Consider the following 24,028-nt stretch of genomic DNA (forward strand, 5'->3'; position numbering starts at 1 on the left):
ACAAGAAATTTCATTCATAAAAGTTTCTTCCGAAAATACAAAATTAAGCAAAAATAGTTTATGCACTGTCTTGCTTATCTTTTGCTATTCTTGCTTGTATTTAAAAAAAAACAAAGGTACAACTCGTTGCACCCTATGGATTTTTTAACCTAGTTGTATTAATATGGATTCGTTCAGATATTTAAAATATTTATGTATTATGGGCGTAATAAACTTATTCCATCAAAACCATTTGGTTTGATAAGTGGTGTTATGGTGAGAAAATGGATTGCTAAACAATTTCATGAGCATGAATATTATAGCGAAAAAAGTGCAACCCTTTATATCCATGTAAGTACTTTTTTATGTTCCATGTTAATCTATCTTGATACCATGTTGGTCTTTTCTCTTGAATATTACATGTGTAATTTGTAGGTTTTCAAATGTTTTGCTGGTTCGCAACAAATAAATTTTAAGGCTCTATGTTTTATAACTCATCTCCTAATATTTGTGTGTTTATACTCTTTATGAAAACAATTTTCCAAACTAGTTATTAGCTTATGAAGAAATCCGCAGAAACTTGTCTGTCATACATATGATGGAATTGCTATTTAGTGTATAAATATTTTATACTACAGTACAAACCAAGGCTGTCCTTTTAATTATAATACACTAACAACAAGTGCTCGTTTTGATAAGTCTTGTTTATATGTTTTTCATTATTTTATATATCATTATTTATATTTCATAAAGAGTTTAAAACATTTTATCCGAAAAATTAAAAAAAAGGAAAACAGCAAGCCTTAAAGTAGGCTTGATTTGTTTTTGTTAAAAAAACATGTCCCACAATTTCAAACTTATAGTAAATTGCTTATGAGGAGTGACTTTATGGGAGTGTTATGTATGAGTTGAAAATAATGGTGTGTGTTGATGTGTTTTTAGTGGCCATTTTGTGCAAAGCTGTGTCCATATTGTGACTTCAACAAGTATGTCAGGTATGTCATTATATTGTTTTTATATTGTTTAATGAAACTAATTGAAAGCTTAATTATGCAAAAATTATTACGTCATCAATTACATCAAATCCGGCGTAATCTTGGGTTAGGGGGTCTGGAATTTAAAGACACCTACAAATATATTGTAAAGACTTTGATATAGTAACTAAACCCTAAAAAAAACAGAAAAATGCTGCCTGAAACCAAAAATAAACATTTTGGTAATGTGACACACTTGTCCCTATCTGCGTTAAATTTTACAAAAAATGAAACCATTCAGCCCTGATATCATGTTTAATAATTATTTTAAATAATAAATATTTTACTAATCATAATTTTTTTTTTCATAAAGCCCGGAAGTCAAAAAAAATCTTAATTGCAGTGTGATTAAAAACATTTGGAACTATATGGATATGTTTCTTCTGTAAACTTTTTAATTGTTTTTAATAGAGATGAAATCGATCATGACTTGATGGAGGAATGTCTTATTCGCGAGTTTCAATCACTAGTTAGAATGTATGATGTGAAGAAAATCAACTCTGTATATTTTGGTGGAGGTAAGTGGACAACTTAAAAAACTAATCCTTTTTCTAAGAAGATTTATCTTTTTTAATTTTGTATTTACTGAAAGTGTGCTGTGCTAACGTCTCATTGGTAATAATTTTCGCGGATAATGTATTTTTTAGATAAAGACTTTTCCCAAAAAAACATTTATGCAAGTACACTTTTAATGGTTCTCTTCTGGCAGGGCGAATCTTCGGTAGTGTCAAATAGGTTGGCGGTCTAGACTGGGTCGCCCAGGAAATTTTTGACTACATAGTTCTTAAATAACATTGAATTAAAACTTTTTTTGCCAACTCAAAAGGCTGAAATATTATATCGGGTATGGTGATGCCCAATTATATCTCAGTACAAAAGAAATTTAAAAAATCAAAGAGATCTAATGAGCAAAATTACCCAATGAGAGAAATTTTACCCTAATTCAGCTTTTGTTTCATTTTCACCCAACTTTTATTTGTTTTATTTTAGTTAGTCAAGGCAGAATCTTACAAACTTTTTTTTGATAGTTAATTGTATGTACTTTCTGGTTATTATTTTTCTTTCGGTGCTTATAAATAGGGTGTATAATGTATCTTATTAGAGCTGGGTGTTATTTCGAGAAAGGTGTTTTATTTTGGCATTGGGAAAGATTTGCCATTTTTTATATCTGAATGAATTAGCAAAACATAATTTCTCAATTCTAATCTTAGCACTTAAAATATAGCAAAAAATACCTTGGAAAAAAATTACTGAGACAGCTCTTAGCAAATAGTTTTTTTACTGAATCATTTACTAGTCCTTTTAATGCAAGTCAAAACAAAGACGTTACCAGAAGAAAATATGATGCCATGCAGTCGTTTGCATACCATAACTAATTCCACAATATCTGTACGTGTTTGGTTGCATTTTTTTTACTTGACTGTGGTATTTTTATTTTGTTTATACTGGAGACAAGTGAGGGACGTTTAAACTTGTGAATCCAAAATAAGAGAACCAACCGTCTAAAAAACCACCCTCTTACTCTCATTTTGATCAACTCGTGGTCAGTTTTAAATACAATTTAAGCGACGAAAACGCTTTGTGTATTAAAAGAAAGTGTTTCTGGATCTAATTCAACCAAGGGAAAAAAGGTCCTTGGCGGAAAATTGCTGAGGTAAACAAGATTTACCTCGACATATGCCGCTACATTGCGAGGGCTGTTTATAAAAGTACATTCATAGAAATAATATGAAGTAAGTTTTATTCTTACATCCGTACTTTATTTTAGGAACTCCAAGCCTTGCACGTCCATCTACAATATATTCGATTTTAAACGCAGTATCAAGAGAGTGTGTTATTAAAAATACAGCAGAAATTACTTTAGAGGTGAATCCAACAGCAACCGAACAGAAATTACTGAGGTAACAGTTTTTTAACTGTGTTCAAACGTTTTTGTTTAAAAAAGAACGGAGCCATCTACGACGGAAAAAAAAATTGCTGTTCTCTCTTTGATTTAAAAAGAATAAGATTGCAGGTAGAACTTCGAATATTTTACGATGTAAAAATATCATATGGAAATACACAGAAAAAGTAAATATAACACAAATTTTGTGTTTTCAACAGTTTTTTGTCAGTTTTGCATTTTTTTGAAATTTCAACATCAGCCATATTTGTTTTGTTTTGATTTTATTTTACGTTTGGTGCTTGGAAAGAATGGAGGAGGATAATTGGGTAAGAAAGTGTAGAGACTTGATAGTTCCTGGGGCAAAGCCCAGAGGCAGACCGAGAAAGACTTGGCAGGAGGTTATAAGGACAGACTTGATACAGAGGAAGTTGAATTTAGATCTAACACAGTCTAGATCAGATTGGAAGAGGGTCATTAATATACCCCGTCCAACCCATGCTAGCATGGAAAGCGGACGTTAAGCCGAGAATCATGATGATGATGTGCGCTTTTCATATGACGGGCTTGCATGAAAATGAAAAACATGCCTGCAGATAGTCCCTGTTCTTGTTTTGTGAACTCCCTATTGTATCACTATTACAGGTGTACCATCTTTAAAACCAAGATGAATGTAAAATGTAATTGATCAGACGAAACGAAATGCTAATTTCGCGGAACAAATACACACGGAAAATTTAAAATTCCTTGGAAAAACATTTCATAGATCTGTACTTGGGAACTCAGCAAGTTAGACGTTGATATGAGGGTCGGATGTTGTTGTGAACATAGGGACAAAAGATGCACTTTTTTATAGCCTTAAAAACCATGGCACCTGGCGATAGGACGGTGGCTTAACTTATGAAGATGTCTCCATTGGCACGCTAAATAGTGTCTGTTAAATGCCTAATGAAAACCAAACCTTAAAATAATTCTTTGTATGATGATTTTTCTTTAATATTTTCCAGGGATTTCAAGCATGCAGGGATTAATCGAGTATCCATTGGTGTACAGGTATGTATAATCTGGGTACAGTTATGTGCAATATAGGTCCAGGTATGTGCAATTTAGGTACAGGTATGCGCAATCTAGTTACAGGTATGCGCAATCTAGGTACAGCTATGTGCAATCGAGGTACAGCTATGCGCAATCTAGGCACAGCTATGTTCAGGGTTTGCAAAATAGATAAGTTGAGGAAAGAATATAAACTCTGATAATAATTTTATTTCCTTGCTATTCCTTTTTAAAAAAAAATTTTTTGATCATTTTATCTTTACACAAAATAATTTTCAACTATTTCTATATATTTTTTATGCTTAGCTTATTTTATTTTACAAGTCAACGACCCCTGGAAAGATCCACTGGAATCCACACTTTACTTCACTAAGTGAAGTGACTAACAGACAGATAGCGAGCATTATATATATTTTTTATGCTTTTCTACTTTTACAGAAAAAACATTATAGTTTATCCCAAACTACTCTTTACGTTTTTATTTTAGGCTTTGAATAATAAAGATTTAAAGTTGCTTGGTAGAGAACATTCCGTTGGAGAAGCAATGAGGTTTGTTTACTCTGCGGTACCTAAAATTATGAGGAGGGGTATTACATAACAAAGGGGACTTGTTTAAGGCACAAAAAGAGGAAGGTGATGGTGTCATCTCTACCAGTGAATTTCTATGTAGCCGTATTGCAAATCCGGTGTACCTAATCGGGTAATAATTAAAAACGTGTACAACTTTTAATATCCTAAAGTCTAGTTTCCATGCTACCTCCAAACAAATTAGAATAAAAAAGCTGGGCAGCTATGAATCTGTAGAGCCGATGTTATAACAGAGCTAGGTGTATCGCTTATCAATCTGCCATCTGCAACGAAGTTACAGCTTATTGACAAGAGACAAAGGCCTATAAATTAAATTCTCCTAGTCTAGGATTCTTATCTGCACACGAAACAATTTGCAATGTTAACGAACACAGACGATAAAAAAATTGAATGTTGCTTGCTTATTCAGTTTACCAAAATAATAAAATTGCCTTGTCTACCATTTAGATAGCAAAAAGAATGTGTTGTTATATTGATTCCAAACCTCAGCTCTCTATAAAATTCAAAATGGCAGACCGACCGTCAATTTACTACCGCCTCTGAAACTCTTCAATTGAATCACAACAGATCAAGATTTTGTTGTGCTTGACAAAGTTACTTTCATTTTATTATTTAAAATTGAGAAAAAGAATTAAAATCTTGTTTTGGCGTAAAATTTACAATGTTGTTAAAAAAACCTAATTCTCCGCAATTCTTCTACAATTTTGATTTGAAAAATGATTGATTGGAAACTCTTTTAGAATTATGTGCATGTTTATCCCTTCCCTACACTCACCTTAGAAAAAACTGCATGTTATTTTTAGTTGCTTACGTCATGCTTCTCATCTGTTTGGAAGTCACGTGTCAATTGATTTGATGTTCGGAAGACCTGGTCAGACTCCAACTGAGTGGCAAAAGGAACTGCAACAAGTTACAGACATGAAATTAAACCACGTTTCCTTGTATGAGTTGACCATGAAGAAGTTGACACCTATGGGTAAATCGTTTCAAGCTGGAAAAATCGTGCGTGCCTATAATTTTTATCTCTGTTTTTATTTATTTTTTGCTTTGGGGATCCGTAGCTCAGTCAGTAGAGCGCTTAACTCGCATTTAAATGATTGTGGTTTCGATCTACGCGTAATCAGGCCGTTGTCTAGTTGGGCAAAAATCTCAGAGATTTCTGTGTCTTAAATGGTAGAACCACCTTTTTTGTCTCTCCTGGAAACAATTGACAGGGTATATTCCTTTAAATAAGTAGGCTAACCACTAAACATGAAATATCACGCTGAAATAGTTTCAATGACACTCGCTCTCAAATTAATTGGAAAATCAGGAATTCATATCAGGGAGAATCAGGGAAAGGCAGAATCCTTTAAAAAATTATCCTGAAAGACAATTTTTTTGTTAATTTTTTAAAAAATCTGCTATTTGACCCTCTTAAAATTTTTTTTCTTCCTAAATTGTTATGCCTTGCTAAATTATGTAGCGTTGTTTTTTTTACAAATGTTGGTTAGTAATTATCAGTGATTTTATTTTATATATTTTTAGTGTCTTCCTTCAGATGAAGATATGGTTCGTATGTACCAAGACACAAAAGAGGTAGCTAGCTAACATGTGTTTCTAAAACTCTTCTTTTTGCTCGCTTGTGTTTTTTCTTCTTCTTGATACTACAGTAAAAAGTTGAATTTTGCTTTAGCTGAAACGTAAACCTTGTTGTAAAATCTATTATTCTTACATCACCATCGATTATTTTTTTTTAAAGTTTTATCATGTTAAATTTTAAGAATTTTAAGAAAACATTCGACAACGAAGTGCCCATTCACAAATAAGAAAAATTATCATTCGAACATTCGTCGAACAATTGTTGTGGTTTCCTGCGTGTTCGAATTTCTGTACTGCATTGATGGATGCTTAGCATAACCTTTATAAGCATATTCAGGCTCAGAAGAATTTTTAAATATTTGCTATGCACATTGCTTAGTCTTTTTTTTAGTTGTTGTTTTTTAGTATTTTTAGTCTTTTCTTTTTCCGTACGCACAATAAAATGTTTTACCTACATATCCATATCTTAACCTAGTGTAAATTTACCTTTAGGGTTTTATCGCTGTTTATTTTCTTGTTTCTTATGAGAAATCTTTAATAAGTAAGCATACTATAGGCCTATGTTTTTAGCATATGCATATCCTAGCCTAATTCCGAATTTCGCTCAAACATGTAAGGTGGTGTATACACGAGAGTTTGCTTTCACCTGGAGTGAAATAAAATCACTCCAGGCTCTGATAAGAAGCTTTATTGTCCTAAAATGAAGTTAAACGTTACTGCGGTTGTAAGAATTTGTAGTTGTCATTGTCAGAAACAAGATTCCAACCTACAAGGAACGTAAAAGTTCATCTAAATAAATGGATTTTAACATGGTACTATAATTTCACTTCACTTCGAGTAAAATGAAACTTTTTGTGAACGTGTAACTTAATTTTGAAAATGCTTTTGTTTTTTTGTGTATATATTTTTATATGTTGTTTTACCAGAATCTTGAAGCAGTGGGTTTGCATCGTTATGAAATTTCAAACTTCGCTAAAAAAGTAAGTACTCTATAAACTTCAGTGTCTTGTCGTTTCGGTACACCTTTGTGTTTTTAAGGGATTACACCCTTTTTTGTTATAAGAAAACCAAAATTCTAACCAGGCTGTTCATTATTCTTATTTCCCCATTGCTCGAAATAATAGACCTATTGTAAAATAAAAATAAAAATGCACGACGCTTTTTGTTACAGTGTTCCATTATCAAGTGATATCAAGCTGATTTTATAATTACGTGAAACATACTAGCTATATGTTCTAAAACAAGTTGTTGAAAATGCGAAACAAAAACAAAACTGGCGAATTTGGAATGAAAAAATATAGAAAAATAGTGACTTGCATAAAAGAGAGATTCTGATAAAGTAGGTAGCCGAAAATCTTAATGATTGTGCAGATCTTATAAAATATATTCATATAAAATAACATATTTAAACTTAAATTCATGTTTTTTTACAGTTTGCATTAAAAAACCAGTAAGTACTAAAACATTAGGCTAAGAGGTAAAGTTGGACTGGATTTAATGCATACTGTAGAGAGCCTGCCATGGTGCTCTATAAAGAATAGAGGTTGCAGTGGCGAGGATAAAATGAAATTAATACATCGAAATAACAGATGGAGGAGGATTATGAAGTCCAGATACCCCAAAAATAATTCTTTAATGTGAATATTTCCAAATCACACCGCATCATTTCTTACATCAGTTCATAACAAGCATTGGTGTTCAAAATATCGCAAGATTGTTTCGTCATTCAATGTTTTAAAAAAAAATTTGTTATAATGTTACAATTCAGAGTTGAGAAACATTTCCTGAATTCTTTCATATGTTATAAGAACATTTATTTTGAACGAATATTTTTTTTTTTATACTATTATACGTGTCTGTTTTTACAAACAAGATCATTTGTATTACTTCCAATCCTAATAATATTCACCGTCACCAGTAAATCTGACCATATGCTTTGTTTCCTATGTTTTATTCCCTATGTTTTGTTTCCTATGTTGTTTGTTGAAGAATTGTAACCAACCTCAGCTAAAATTTAGACGTTTTTACAAAAAACGTGAATATTGCTTATTACCTTGGTAATAAGATTGAGTTGAGGCATTTTGCATGCCTACATACAAAATGAAATACCATATAGCTATGACCTTTACTAAAAGCAAAGTTAGGATTTTTGGTCAGAGAAAAGTTGTATTCTTAATTTGTTGTTACTGTTTAGTTTCTCGTACTCAAGTTGGATTGAGAACCAGTACCGAACGTTATTAAGTGCTTACATGTGATTGTATAGAACTTAACTTTACTGTACACCATATTGTAGGGCTACGAAAGTCAACACAATTTGTCGTACTGGTGTGGCAAGGACTATATTGGGATAGGACCAGGTAGGTACAACAAGCAAGTCATCACCAGCAGCAGCAGCTTTATCTTTATTCTCGGCTTAGTCGCTTTCCTTGCTAGAATGGGTTGGACAAGGTAGGGGGGCATCCATAAAGATCGTACACACCAAATTGCTCATTTAATCTCCCCCTTGTACCCCCACACTTTTATTCTGACCCCCTCCCTTCCTATTAAGTGCATACGTACTTCATACATGATCAATATTGATCTAAACTGTGTTAGTTATAAACTCAAGTTTCTCTCCATCACATCTGTCCTTATTACCTACTGCCAAGCTTTTTGCTCTTACCCAATTATGCCTCTCAATTCTTTCCAAATGTCGCAGCCAACTCAATTTTCTCATCTGAATGATAACATCTCCAATGCTACAAATACTGAGCCTGTTCATCTAATGTCTTTTTGCCTCTCAAACTCCAGTTCCTGACAAAAATAATTTCGGAATCTAAGGTGAACTAAATTTTTTTTCTTTTTTTTTTTTAGGCGCACACAGCAGGTATTTCGTATTAATTTTTATATCATTATAATTATTACTATTATTTACCAAGGATAGCCTCTTCAGTTCATATTTGTGCAGTTATTAAATGTGCTACGACCACCTTTGCGGGTCCCGCAAAGGTGGTCGTAGTACATCACTCAGCCGGGGTTTGAACCCCAGACCTTTCGTACTAGAGGCGAATGCCGCTATACCACAAGGCCACCAGTCGGTATTTCAATAAAAACAGTTTCACGTTTTTTTGTTAATAAGCAAAATTAGTGTCAAATCTTTCCAAAAAACGCTACAACTTGAGAGCAACGGCTGGCCTAAAGTGATTAAATAAAAAAGAAGAAAGGAGGGATATAAAAAGAAATAGTTTTCCAGAGATATACCTTGTTTACAAAGTTATGTAAGTCTTGCACGAAAAACGTGATTTAAACATAAGTTTGGTTTCGGTTGCCTAATTGAGAAAGCAAAAGGTGAAATTAACCTTTCCAAGTAGATAAGCGACAGGTAAGCAGTATTTGAACCTGTACGCGACAAAAACTTAAGCGACATTGAGCATCAATTATTAAAAGAAAATGTGCCTAGTCGTCATATTTAAGTATTCTTGTTTCACCCTAGATTGTCGACATTCGCCGACAACAAATATAAACATCATGCTTTAGTTCAGTTGCCAGTTCCAGAGCATTGGATTAACCAGGTTAGCTTTTAAACTACGACATTTTACAGCCCCTAGAGATTTGTGTTTAAACAGCTCTTCTCCTATGCTTTCTTTAATTTTTTGTGTCAAAATGTACACAGTGAACAGAGGAGTAGCTTAGAGTTCTGTCCAAGTTGTCATGCCGCGTTTTGGCAGTTTACAAATTGATTTTTTTCTTTCAACACAATTTTTGATTGTCTGCTTTTCATGAATGGACTGGTTATTTATGTGCATTCTTTCGCTGCCAATAACGTGGTCGATTGTCCTTGATGTCCGATATGTTTTAACTTTCTTGTTTTTTCATCATTCTTAGCCATTTTACACTTCCCACTAGCTGAACGAAAAATCAGGAATGCAATGCAATGCTTTTCTCGATTATATCACGATTCTTTGTGTTTGGACGTCTCCATTCCAAAAAGTTTTACATATTTTCATCCTAAACTTCAATAACATTGAATGGAGTTATATTCGTTTTGGCGCTTCGTCCTAAATATTAATAACATGGAAGGGAGTTTAGCGCTTTAATTTGATAAAGAACGGGCGCGAATAATTGGTTGTAACATAAAATTAGTATAGTGACGCACCGGTGCGACCGTCAAGCTTTTCTCTATCTTTAAATAAAAAGAGTAAATACATCAATCAATGGCAACCTAGGCGCGTTGACCTTTCCCACTATACAAACTAGTCACCAGCGTCAAGAAGTCGTCCCTACGTGGCGACTGATGGAGATAGTCATCTCAAACATACATGTGAATGAAAATGATCTCCCTAATCCAAAGATTACCGTTGTTTTGGCCTCGCGAAAACAATCTATAAAATAGTACTGAAACTGTGCAAAATCAAAATTTAACTCCAGACAAAAGAAACGTAATAATATCGGGGAAAATATCGTGCCCTAACCGACTGATGACGGTCACCCGATAATTTAATGGAAAAAGAGTTCTTATGGTAGTCAAGAAAATATTGCTACACGCTATTATCGCTATTTTTGCTGACGTCAGCTGCTAACCACGTGGTCTTTTTACCGTGTAACAAGGAGTCAGATGGATAATTAGATTCCATGGTGTACAACCAATAATTTGTTACCTAGCTTAACCCTATTTTTACTTTAAAGTTTGGAAGAGGGCTTTTATTTTAAGAAATACCCCAACAGGGCTTAAACTGAGAGTTCTTATATTTTTATATTTGGCAGTTGCCATGTCAACCTTGTCGATGACAGCAAATCTTAATCCCCACCAATTCATTACTTTTGTGTCATACTATATTCCTACCAAGTCTTATATAAAACAGTCTAGTGTAGACAGGGTTAATTAAGTACAAGGAATGTGTAGACCAGCCCTTGCACTTTTACTTCGATCTTTTCACACAAAAAATCTTACCATGTTTAGATTGAGAAAAAAGGACATGGTATAAGAAGATGTCATGTATTAACACAACAAGAAAGGTGGGTACAGCTTATGGCTTTTATAATTTACTCGTATAGTTCATATAAAGTATCGCTTTTAGGGTGAAAACAGGAATAATAAGGGCGGCTTATTCTATACTGTTGCATTTTGTTTGTTATCTATTTGAACCATTTCTTGTTTAATATTTTCCAGGCGTTTTTTTTTTCTTGTACAAAAGATAACTTTCGGGTTTGGTTAGCAATTTTTTTTACTTTCACACTCTCATCGCCCTTGCAATAATCTAGACTTTTTTTGGTAGAATTTTTTTTAATATTTATGATTAATTTAAAGGGATTTGTCCTTAGCACATACCCTCCTTTTACCTTAAAAATCAAGAGAATGAAACCCATGGCTATAAAAATTTTTTGATGTATTATTGCTTTGGATTTCGTAGTATTTCTTTTAAACTTGAATATATTTAAACTTGAAGAACTGACGTTCAGTTTTATTAAAACTTCCATTAAATTTTATCTTGATCTGCAAAAAAAGATTATGTTTATTTCTTTCATATGTTAGCTGCGTCATGTTATTCATCTATCCGATTCTAAGTAAGCCGGCCAAACGAGTTCGTAGCAACGTATAATATTCTTATTCAAAAAAAAAACATTTTCACAACAAAGCTAAACAAATTATTGAAAGCTATAGGCCCAACCTACATACTTGATAATTAACACCTTGTATGCGAAAAGAAGAATTGCCGACGGACGGCGACTTTTTACTTCGCACGTTTTTTAATTGTGTAGACGTGTTACCCTTGTTTGGCGCTACCGACAGTTTGACGTCATTAGCGTGTTTGTTTTGAGGACAACGAGCTGAAAGAAATTGTCGTAGCGAAGTATATAGAATCCTATTGTTACACTGAAACATAAAAAAATGTTTGAAAATTATTTTATAATTAGTTCTAATTAGATGTTTAGCACTTCAAACATCTATTAAAAGGGTGTCGTAAATGAATCATCATCTCCACAGAAGCAAACCTTCGAGACACCGATTTTTATAAGAAGGGTGAAAACGACCTCTTAAAATGGACTTGACGAAAGTATGCTTCCTTGATAAAATCCTACGACAAAGAGTAAACAAAAAAAAGCGGCTTTTGATAATAATAGCTAGCACTAAAAGTTATAACCTAAACACACGTAGAAGTAGTTTTGTTCTCTCTGCTCTCCATCACCTAGCTGACGCCTAGCGAAGGCCTGAATAAACAACAACAACTTCATTTGTAGCCATCTTTAACATAAAGTCTCCTTTGTTTATTTGATTCTGCATTTTACCTAGCTAGCAATTTGGCTTGTAACTTGTCCAAACAAATATATTATGGACCAAGTATTGAATTGTTTTGGTGTCATCACTTGCGCCTGTCAAACGTCAATACGTTTATTGTCAGGCTATGACACATTTTTGTAATTCTTTCCTTAAACTTTCCTCGACGTAATATATATCAATAGCTTCTTCAGCATTATTTCAATTTCCTGTTTTTCAAAATGTGGGAAATAATTTATTTTTGGTGTTTATTTATAAAGGCCAAGACTTTCTCATAACCTTTGTTTGTTTTTCTTTGAAGAATTGACGAAGTAATGATGCTTAGTCTACGAATGTGTACTGGAATCCAGTCTAGTGTAAGTTCTTAATGCTAAAACTGAGACGAGCTAGCCCAGGATAGAGTATCCAAAGTACAAGCGATCGGAAATTCGCCAAAGTCATAACAATTACAATGTAATCACTTCTCTCCTAAAAACCATCAGCCTTGAACATCAGCTTCTGTGTTTTTGTTAACCTTTCGCATGTTATTGTGTAAATACCAAACATAAAAGAACATTCGATGTGTATATGAGAGGATGAGCACTGACACCTTGCGGCAGAATTTGTTTACTTTTGACGTTGATTGTAATATGTAACATACTCCGGATAAATCGAACCTTCAACGGCCAAAAAAATAGCTCGAGTTGTCAAATGTCCAATGTTCAAAATATCGGGACATTCGATAACTCCAATTTGACAAGAAAATTGTTCACTGCAAAAGAGCGTTTATAACTATTTTTTAAGTATATAATTTCAGACATTTTGTCCGTATTTTGTCGCTAGAGTTCTAGTTATAAGAGGTATTTTGAGACCGGGAAATAGTTCGACTTAACAAATTTTCGAGTTATCAAGGGTTCGACTTATCAAGTGAATTTTACGAGTTACTAAAAGTTCAAGTTATCGGGGGTTTGTCTTATCATGATTCAAGTTATCGGGGGTTCGCGTTATCGGAGTTTCGAGTTATCAGGGGTCAAGTTATCAGGTGTTCAAGATATCGGGTGTTTTAAGTTATCGGGGGTTTGAGTTATCCTGTTTATATTCCTGCATCAATATTTATCCAAGTTCTCCTCTTTAGTTTTTATTGTACTGTTAATAATGCGTGTTCTGGGAAAAGCGTCCAAGTGAGTTTTAAGCTCCCCTTTAAATATTGATTCCGAGTAGAGCATGTATTCTACTATAACAAAAGTCGGTTTAATCATCAAAAATATTCTCATTTGTGCGCATAAGCAGAGATGATTGTTTTACTTGCTATATTCTCAACGTGCTACTGCTCGCACTTGCAAAAAACACACACTTGCAGAAAACACCCACTACACTCATTTTTTGCATTTATAGGCGTTTCAAGAGCTTGTTGGTTGGTCATACCATCTTCTAAAAGAAGGCGAATTTATCCAGCAATCCATACGAAATGATTTGTTAGCAATTGACACTAGGTAAGATGAAAACCGCTATGTTGAAAAGATATATAAAAACCTGGCACGTGCAACCACGTACGAGATTAGGCCAGTGTTTTCGTGTTCCGTGAAAAAAACAATGGTCACTCTCACGATGATATAATTATTTCCTTCGCACTATTTTAAAATGTTGGTCTGTTACTAATTAATGTAAACTTGTGAATAACAGTCGCAGATACTTTCAACGTCGTCCCCAGGATTTGTTAGGCTTTTTATATTTGCACTGCCGTCCATATATCAAAAGCCTAACAAGTCCTGGGTAAGAGGTTGAGTTATTTTTAGTTCTCAATTTCCTTTTTTCCTTGAAGGAAAGAAAAACAACCCTCACCTCCAAGGGTTTGCAGCACAAGAGTAACAAACAAATATAACTTCCTGGTTAGACAAGTAAAAACGCTTAAATTCACATAATATTTCTGTTTTACGAAGATTTTATCACCTGCTCAATAGTGAATTGAAGATTGGATGATGAAGTGAATGACTCATACTGTAGGATGTACAGGCGGCGAGATGAACACGATACTGTCAAAATTAAATCGGATGACAGAAACATCCATCCAACTAAATGTGATTGATTCTACTTTTAAGGATGCGAAGGAATGTGTGCTATTCGTGGATAGTTTTAAAAACACCGTTGATGAGTTGCATGGCAATCACCGCATTCCACTTAACTACGCTTTTGATTGCAAATTAGATATTTTTATGTCAATCAATTTGAAAAATTAGTAATTTTTCATGCCAATTTAGTATATACGTTTTCTTTATAAGAAAGTGTAGAATGAAACCAAGAATGAAGCCAGTACTAAATATTTGGCAGTAAGGGGAACAAGTTGGAAATTGTGAACTGTTATAAAAGTGAAAAAAGTTTTTTTTTGATATTTCTCTTGAATAAATTGGATTGTACAATTGCTTGCATATCTTTGAATTTTGTTGGTTGAAAAAAAATAAGCGCTAAAAAAGTCAAATGATTTCAACTCTTTTGAGAGAAGCTTGGAAGCATGTTTTTGCGCCGAGAGTCAGCGGTTAGCGGTGGTAACCTAACTTAGATTTTCCTGAGATTAAAAAAAGTCTAGAATTCTCAAATTTTAAGAATAAAATTATCCAGGCTCTTCTATCCCATCACGCAGGATTTTTTATTATACAATAAGCATGTTCTTTGATTTTTGTTTTGTTGGTAATAGGTTTCCGGTTTCACGTGGCTATTACTGTACGTCTCTGACATTAACCTTAGAAGAGCTTGAGGCCAAACAATATTATTCCTGGCGTTGTAGAATTATTAGAAAATATTAAAAATTATTAGAAATATTAAATCCGGGAAAAGAAAGTATAATTCTCATAAAACAAAAAGTTGAAGTTTTTCAAGTAAACAATAAAACTCCTAGATAATTATTTTCAAAATCCAGAACAGTTCGCCTTTGGGTAAGGAATCTGGGAACAGATTGCAAGAAAAACAAATTTAAGTATTGTACTTTACTAATTTTTAAAATTATAGAATAAAAAATAAAATAAACAAAGTAAACCTCTGCAAAATTTGGTAAAAGAGTTAACAAGGCAATAATATTTGGCCTCGACTATATAGCTTGTCAGGTTTTACACCAAAAGGTAATGGGTTATTTAAAAGTAAAAGTCATTAAGGACACCAACAAACCAATTCTTGTCGAAAAAAAACCGAGACGTTATGTGCCATCGTGCACATTTTTTACTTTTGATTTCTTTTTACATGCAGATGGATAATTTTCGGCACGAAACAAAGTCTTTGCTCAAGTAATTCCCGACACGCGAAACGTGATCGCCACCAGCTTACGAGCGTGGCCATGCTGCTACAACTCTTTCTCTTTTAATATTTATTCAAATTTGGATTATACGTTTCACTACAGTCCTTATCACGTTTTCTTTTCTATAATAGTATTTCCCGATTTTGGACTGCTTTCAGAAGATGCTATAATAAAACTTCCGCCCTATAGAAAGAGCTCGCGCTTCGTGACGTCATCTTAACATTGTTTTGTGCAGACTCCATAGTTATCGCTCATTGTATTTTTTTCGCTTGTGGCGCTGTGACGATTTTATTGAAAGGCTTGCATGATTAATTATTTACAATTTTTTTCTTTAAAACTATGTTTACATTTACCTTTATTTAAAGCTCTATTTATATTGCAGGGGATTGAGAATCACGGAAAAAGGAATGATAGTTGTGGATGCTGTTATCACAGAATTGTGTATTGCTATTCAAAAAACGAACAGGGACAAGTACGCCTCAAAAGTGGCTTAAGTACGAAGTGGGGAAGAAATTGAATTGACAACGCGGAAACAAACAGAGCCTATTCCTTGGGGACGTGGTTTGAGGTCAAACGATAACATCAAAGAGATCTTAATAAAGTATACTTAAAGAATGTCTTTTGAATTCCTTGGCTTTCAAGAAATCCACTTCGTTGTTAAAAATCATTAAAAACCAATTAATGAGTATCCATTTTTGAATGAAGTAAAAACAGTGAAGAAAAAAAAATGCGCATAGATTTAAGCCAACGATCATTTGCAAAATAAAACATAATGGCGGCGTTATTGAGAGGTTGTCAATACTACATATAGAATTAGCAGTTCTCATGATAACATTGTTGTATATAAATATATTCTTTGCACAAATGTTACCTAGCACACACGCTATTGTTGTTAACCCTTTCAAATATTAGAACAATCGATTTTTTTATTTCCTATAAGGAAATCTCAATTTTACTGAACATAGAAGATATAAAGTTGCCCATCTTGGCAATGCACTGAATTGTTACAAAATTATTTTAAAACTTAAAAAAAGCATTTGCAAAAGTTCGACTCAAACTCTTTTTTGTTTTGTTTAGCAGTAACTAAAAAGCGTGGATAGCGATATCCTGTTCGTTCAAACAGCGTGTAGAAACCGTCTTTTTCTAACTAATAAGACGGTTTCTGTATAGGAGTTTTTATTTTAAACATAATATCAAAGGTTTTTAGGATTTCTCGCGACGCTGGTAACTCAAGATAATTTTAATGCGGAATATGAAGCCGGAAAAAATTTATCAATCGGTTTTTCTTAGAACGATAAGTGAATAGAGCCTGTTTTAAATGTATGACTTCTAGCTCATAATTCTGCAAATTACTGAGTTTTAATTAATAATTACAAGCCATCGAACATGTGCTAAATCTTATTGTTGTAAGATATGTAATAACAATAATATTCACGTTTGATTGGTGCGGTTTTTATAGAAATCAGAACATGATTGGCGCGGTGTGAAACACAAAGAAAATGACGTCGTAAGGTTACCGAATCGTAAATAAACCGCTACTGCGATCGGTGTCTTTGAACTTGTAAGAAAAGCCTCTAAAGAATAAATGTTTTATACATTACGAGGCTGGGTGCCGAATTTAAACACATCGCTTTTTAAAAGTTTATATAGTTTTTTTTAAATGTGATGGTTGATTTTCTAACTGAAAAGGGGAAAATTATACACAAACAGTTTGTGCTCTGGGAATGTTATACATACGATTAAAGTGATATTTTAATTTAAGTTTACTGGTCGATGTATTTTTTTTTCGTGTTTTCTTTGTATCTATATCAAATTGTCGGCTTTTTCTTATTGAAACAGAAAGCTTAATTTAAACTCATACGAGAGACGCCATTTTTATTCTCTTCTTCATTATGTGGACGCGAACATTTAAAAAGTTTATCAAGACATATCGTGGAGATGTATAAGTTTTAAAAAGTATAATTTTGACAAGATCTATGCTGGCTACTTGTGTTATATATCGGTGGATTTTTTTACTATAGTAAATAAATAGATAATATTTGGTGTGTTACAGATAGATCTATTATAAAAGTTACGCAAATGCAATGAATTCAACTGATGAACGACCTTCCCCGATGGGTTCTGAAGCAAAAAATACGTACGTGGAAAATCCGGTGAACGAAGGAAAGGAAAATCTTCCAAGCTATGAGAAATGGAAAAAAAGTTTCCAAGAACTTCTCGAGGACGATGAAGGCTCGAAAACATTTTATGAATTCCTAGAAACGGAACAGTTAGGTGTGCTGTTTGAATGTTGGTACAGTTGTGAACAATATAGAAATTGTCCTCCGAATAAAGCTACAGCCAAAGAGGTTTATTCTCGTTTTGTACGAATCAAAGATTCACGTGTACCCATATCGGATCAAGCTCGTAATAACTTAGCTATGCGTCTGCGAGCGAATAATATAACTGAAAATATACTATCTGAAATCGAGCAAGAAGTGTTTGGAAACTTAAGAGATATATGTTACCCTAAGTTTTTAAAATCAGACTTTTTTACGTTTTATTGCGAAACAAGTGGGCAAGTCCAGTACAATGCAAGCGATTTTCATAAGTTTGGAAAGCCGTCGTCTTCGATGAAGCGAACTTCAAATTTAGAAGTGTTGCACGAGCATGGACATCGCAACGAGCAAAGGTAACGTATAATAAATATATTTCACATAAGCATGTCTACCTTGCCTTACTTATTCAAATTTTAAATAGGTCAACCCTGAGCCATGTAGATAAAGTATCGAGGAAATGTTTTTAGCGTATATTTGTGTTTTACACGACTTAAGTTTATTTAAATCAATTAAATTCTTGCGAAGTCAAAACAAACTTTTTCTTTGTAACAACAACAACAAAAAAAAGAAATATTTGCAAATAAAAGCATGACAAATTTTAAGCAATTTGTTAAAACTTTTGTTTTGATCGCATGATGATGATCCAATTTTCTGCTTGAGTAATTCCAACAACATTATTAAATTACACTCTCCTCCTGAATATTTTAATGACGCAAAGAAAAGCTTTGTTTAATTTCTTAATAAGACGAAGAGCATTTTCTTCGCGCAATTACTTGTAGCTTTAACAGAAGGTTAAATGTCTATTTAATTGTAAGCCCTTAGATCCTTCGTATTATAAAAGAATTAAAAAATGCCTCACAACCACAATAGGACATTTGTGCTTTCAATTAACCCTTAGTTTGACAGGCCGCCTGCTTACAAAGACCATCAAAGCGCTCGTACTAAATTTGATGACTTTCGTGACGTCATATGGCGTTCCGTTTTCTTTAACAGTTTCGCACAAGTTGCCAAAATATTAAAAAAAGGCAATCCCTGGAAAAACGTCGAGTCAGCAACTTTCTTGCTTATTTGACGTTAAAAATTTGACATTTTGTATATATAAAAATCGTCTAAATAAACACTCTAAAAACCGGGTGAATCTTACATAGCGCGGTAAAGATGGCATGCTAATAATACGTGAAGTGTATTTACTTGCGTTAACCATCTTATCCGTTTAAACGTAATGTCCCGCGCTTTTGTTATCACAAACGCGGAGAGTAGACAAGGAATAAAAGAAATATAAAATAAAGACGGAGATGTTATGTATGTGAGATTTACACGTTTTAATTTGATTTTACCTATTCTTCAATAAGATTCTTTGTGTTTATTATGAGCGAAATCTCAGGAAAGTGGGATATTCTTTTGTGTTTTTAAAACCGTTAATGCATCGCTTGCGTAGCAACTTCTTATCCAGTATGTTATTATGTTTATGCGACTTTTGTCTCTTTGGCGCCTGCCAAAACTTTTAACAACCGTTATAATATATAGGAAAAAAAGAGATAGATAAAAAAAAATGTTAAACAAACGTTTCCTTTTAAACATGTCGCCAATAAATCTGTTCCGTAAATTAATCACTGTTTTCATAATGTTCTTTCTAGCAATGAACAACAATCCGCTTTGACACCTTATGAAAAAGATTTCGTTCGCACACCTAGCTCATCAAAAATTTGTTCAGATACACAAAGTTTTTACTCAGATACGATAAATGACAGTGACAAATTATCTATGGCTGATTCAAGAACCTCTTGGTAAGCAAACTAACTTTTATTTTTTTACAAATTTAAATAAAATTACTTAAATTAGTTCTGTATAAACAAGATTCAGTTTAGCCGGAATATTATTGTGTAAGAATCAGATGCGAAGTAAATAAGAATATATTCGACCCTAATATAACTACTTTAAGAAATTAGTTAAACCTTTTATTAAAGAGAGTTTTGTAAGTTACCTAAGTCATCCACACACCCTTGCATCTTAAATTGTGACTGAACTAAAATGTCGTTACCATAATTTTTTTCTCTTATTGCGTAGCTAACTAGCTACATCATTTAACTGTAAACTAAGAAGGCCTTAATACTTTAATTTTAAGATTGCCGTCACAAACTCCCTTTAAGAAAAAATGTGTAGCTAGCTATCTAATATAGCAGCTTCTATCACAGTGGTACAGTTTTTCTTACTAAAATTTAATCCCATTCACACCGACATTCACCTCATCGTTCTCAATGATGGGTATGCCTATGCATCCATCTTAAAATTCTTTGGATTAAGTAAAACAAATTTGTGTGAACCACTGCTTATTATTTTTCCCAAATCTGTGATTTGCCAAATTTTATTTTATTTGTGACAGTGGTACAACTTTTCTGGGTCTCATTTTAAGAGATAAGATTCTCTTTGTTAGCCTGAATTTATTATAGGTAAGTTACAACGGGCTTAGGCTAACTTACATTGATTATCATCAGTTGATACTACCTACTGTGGAAAATCTAAAAAAAAGTCACCTTGTTTATTGGAGAAAAGCTGAAAACACATCAAAATATAATGTATAAACCTTTTTAAATGTTCACATTTTTTTGGTAAGCTCAATTGGCTTTGACAATTATTAGGTTTTCAAATAAATATACAGGAATCAGAAGCCATCATCCACGCTTAATGATAGTTTAAACCCCCAACAATGTATTCAATGTATGAGATATTGTCGGAAAAAGTATCTGCATCTTTTTTGTGCTATGCAGTTTTCGGGGCCAAAAGTGCTTATCATGGAAAATGTTTTCTCTTATATTTATTTCAACCCAAAGTTCAAAGTGCAATGCAATAACTTTATATTATAAATGTCAATTTACTGCAATTATAATATTCGATTACAATACAATTCAAGTATCATAGGCAGACATATTGTGCATATTTTACAGGTGATTAAATATAAGAAAAATTTATTCAATATTTTAAAATGTATCAAAACAAACATAAATGATTTTAAAATATGTTTACTTTCTTTGTAGTGGGTCAACAGGACATCCACGTAGTGTTCGAAGCTGCAATCATGATCAGCTTCCCGATTTGGCGAACTTTAGGCCGGTATGTTGTCTTTTCTCTTGTTTCTGTTGTCACATAATAGCTGTGTCAGTCTATTTAACTGAATAAAATGTTTATAATGGAATTATTACTATTTGTATAGCGTACTCAACGCCTCAACCAAGAAAGGCTCAGGCCTTTAAAGCCAGATCAATTTGCTGCACAGCTAACACAGAAACTTCTCAAAGTAATCAATGATCGTGAACTAGAGAAGCATCAATATCCAGATATGGTAAGACACATTTATTTTGATTATTTGCTATAATTTTCTTAAAAGCTTTTATTTATAGTTAGTGTTACATTCATTTTTCTTGTGTTTAGCCACATCATATTGAATCAAAAGCTGTTCAATCTCAATATTCTTCACACTACAATCCTCATGAAACTGATGCTAGTGAATTCGATACACAATCTTGGATTATGCCACCAGCATCTGATCGTTATAGTGTTGCTGGTGCTTCTTCTCATAGTGGCTCTGGTGCTAACATGGAAAGGGATAGAAACATAAAAGACAAAGCAAAAGAATTACGTAATGCTGTTCATCATTCCCTGAGAAATAATTTAGGTGAATGTCAGTGTCAAGCTTGTTTTGATAGAATACGCCATGAAAAGCTTTATAGTGAAAATCATGGAGGATCTTGTTACAAGCATGATAAAGTTACCCAAAATAATAGATATCATAACCAGCAACCATGTTGTTGTAAAAGTAAAGACTCTTATTGTAATCACAATATTCCAAACACTTATAATAATAAACCTAATCCTGAGTTACATAGATATTATAAAGGGTATGGAGAGGAACATGGTAGAGATATTGATGCATTACCTGTTGATAAATCAAAGATTTTTGCATGGATGGAAAAAAACGAAAAATATAAAACACAATACCCAGAACCTTCACCATCTCCTGCTTTACGACGTAAGAAACAACCTGTTGTTTATGATAATTCTAGAGTTCAACCAATTGCACAGGATCTTGGCATGCCTTTATTACCACAGCCAGATACTGGAAATGTACTAGAGGAAGTTAAGCGTGTTTTGGAAGAACCAATAAGAGGCTCTACAAAGAAGCATCATCACGCAAGGTATATATTTTTTTGTTGCGCAATCGTTTTTTCCTTCGGCTATCTTCTGTCTACTTGTTATTCTTGGTATTTCTTTTTGCATTTACTAATTTTTTTGCATTGTCGCAACAATCTTTTTAAAGTAGCAGTAACTTTTTGAAATTCTAAGGCAAATAGTGATAACCAAAAATTCTTGATTGCTTGAACTTGCAAAAGTTTTACTCTTATTTTCACTCTAACTTTATCAGTTGTTTGCATGTTGGATTGTGCGTTAACAAAACAAAATATGATATGAAGCAGACGACTATCATTTCACATCAGCTTTTTGCTGACCTGAAATAATTACGCTAAGGTACCAATAAGGTATCGCTGTGTACCAATGAACTAGGTTGGTTTGCTAATAACTCTTTTTACTACTTTTAGGACTCGTCCTCATCAAGTTCAGTCCTCAGGCTACTATCCTGAGCAGCATTCAACTTACAGTGATGCTTCTCATGAACACACTGGAAGTGTGGCTTCTGGAAATTGGTCACATTCAGACTCGGCTTCTATTCTTTCATATAATCCTTCACAAATCTCTACTGTGCCTTCCTCTGCGTCAAGACTATGGAATAGCCAAGGTTATTACGAATCGAGAAGTGACGTTAGAGTAGATTATAAAAGTGAAGCCAGAAGTCACAGTACAGGTCGTCACGGTTCCTTACACGGCAGTTCGGTTCGAAGCGATCATCGTGGCAGTAATGCCAGAAGTGACTTTCATAGTGACGTTAGAAGCCATAGTACTGGCAGGAGTCATGGTAGTGATAACAGTAAAAGTCGGTCAAAAAATATGACGACAGTTACATATTACTTCGGCGTTGAACCTATTCCATATCGGATATCTATACCGACTTACGACGTCACTCTTGGACAATTCAAACAGGAGACGAAAAAGGGAAATTATCGTTTCTTTTTCAAAACATCTGACGACGATGGTGAAGTTGTGTATGACGAAATAAAAAACGATGACGAACTCCTTCCACGCTATAAAGATAAAATAATCGGTAAAGTTGAGAAACTAGAATAAATTATCTCTCTATATATATATTCTTCGTCTTTTCTAACTCTATTTTTTATACATATGTACACAGCTCTATGTTCGGACAAAGATTTTATACGAACGTGTATATCTTCTCTTCGTTAATGCTACTGCAGTTGCTCGTTAGTGTCAGATTTTTGTCCTCGTTATGTTCGTTTTTTTTTTGTTTATTGTATCTTTATTAGCTGTCTAACAGCAACTTTTATGTGGATAAAAAGTCGACTTTGTGGAGAAAAATGTATACGTATCGATTTCGATATTCTGTTATCAAATCAAATCATTTGATTTTTACCTCGATTTGAATACATAAAAAGGAGACAAATTGGCTACCTTACGAGAGAGATTTTTGCGAATTTCGCCAAAAAAAATTACGCAATTTTCTCAATTTTTTTAAAAAAGTTTAAGTTCACATATCTGCCATGTATAGTGCTTGGTAAACCAGAAGACAAAAAAATGCAAATTGTTTTCAAAAAGAAAAGAAATCCAAAGTTCGCCGGTTTATTTTATGTTCGTGAAATTGACAAAACCCCGCGAAAACTAATTCCCGCGAAAATTGCCCCTCTTAAGGTAGAGTTGTGGTGTATCTTTTTTATCATAGTCGACTGTATTTCATACGCTTCAAAAAAGTTACAAGTGTTTTGTATTTTTCTTTCTTGTGTATATTAAATATTGTGAATCTAGAAATGTTTATTTTTTTATTTTGTATTCTTTTTTTAAATGTTGGACGTATCATAGAATGTTTAAAACCTCTATGTTTGCGTTCAAATCTGTACTCACACTCATTTTTACACAGTGAAAAAATATAAACAAAAACATATTCTA

At 33.3% G+C, this 24,028-nt stretch overlaps 2 protein-coding genes across 5 annotated transcripts; both read left to right on the forward strand.

Moving 5' to 3' along the window:
- Nucleotides 1-141: 141 nt before the first annotated feature.
- Nucleotides 142-16,519, forward strand: LOC130649105 (radical S-adenosyl methionine domain-containing protein 1, mitochondrial-like). Of its 4 annotated transcripts, none has more exons than XM_057455319.1 (16): nucleotides 142-330; nucleotides 922-974; nucleotides 1,425-1,531; nucleotides 2,782-2,914; nucleotides 3,903-3,948; nucleotides 4,436-4,497; nucleotides 5,340-5,538; nucleotides 6,064-6,114; nucleotides 7,044-7,097; nucleotides 8,411-8,474; nucleotides 8,971-8,983; nucleotides 9,590-9,668; nucleotides 11,057-11,112; nucleotides 12,675-12,729; nucleotides 13,748-13,845; nucleotides 14,175-16,013. In XM_057455319.1, the coding sequence occupies exons 1-16, from the start codon at nucleotides 193-195 to the stop codon at nucleotides 14,272-14,274; spliced, it is 1,308 nt and encodes a 435-aa protein (XP_057311302.1). In that variant the 5' UTR covers nucleotides 142-192; the 3' UTR covers nucleotides 14,275-16,013. The 4 variants fall into 4 exon arrangements, 2 of the variants coding, with proteins under 2 accessions (XP_057311302.1, XP_057311301.1); XM_057455318.1 differs by lacking the exon at nucleotides 14,175-16,013 and adding an exon at nucleotides 16,021-16,519 and having other exon boundaries at nucleotides 148-330; XR_008983003.1 differs by lacking the exon at nucleotides 12,675-12,729 and having other exon boundaries at nucleotides 144-330; nucleotides 14,175-16,014.
- A 720-nt stretch (nucleotides 16,520-17,239) lies between these two features.
- On the forward strand, nucleotides 17,240-24,028 carry LOC130649104 (axin-1-like). The gene is made up of 6 exons (XM_057455317.1): nucleotides 17,240-18,309; nucleotides 19,594-19,743; nucleotides 20,992-21,067; nucleotides 21,168-21,296; nucleotides 21,386-22,149; nucleotides 22,552-24,028. Exons 1-6 carry the CDS (start codon nucleotides 17,723-17,725, stop codon nucleotides 23,192-23,194), a joined length of 2,349 nt encoding a protein of 782 aa, XP_057311300.1. The 5' UTR covers nucleotides 17,240-17,722; the 3' UTR covers nucleotides 23,195-24,028.

This window comes from Hydractinia symbiolongicarpus, chromosome 7 (genome assembly GCF_029227915.1).
Source record: "Hydractinia symbiolongicarpus strain clone_291-10 chromosome 7, HSymV2.1, whole genome shotgun sequence".
Lineage (NCBI taxonomy): Eukaryota > Metazoa > Cnidaria > Hydrozoa > Anthoathecata > Hydractiniidae > Hydractinia > Hydractinia symbiolongicarpus.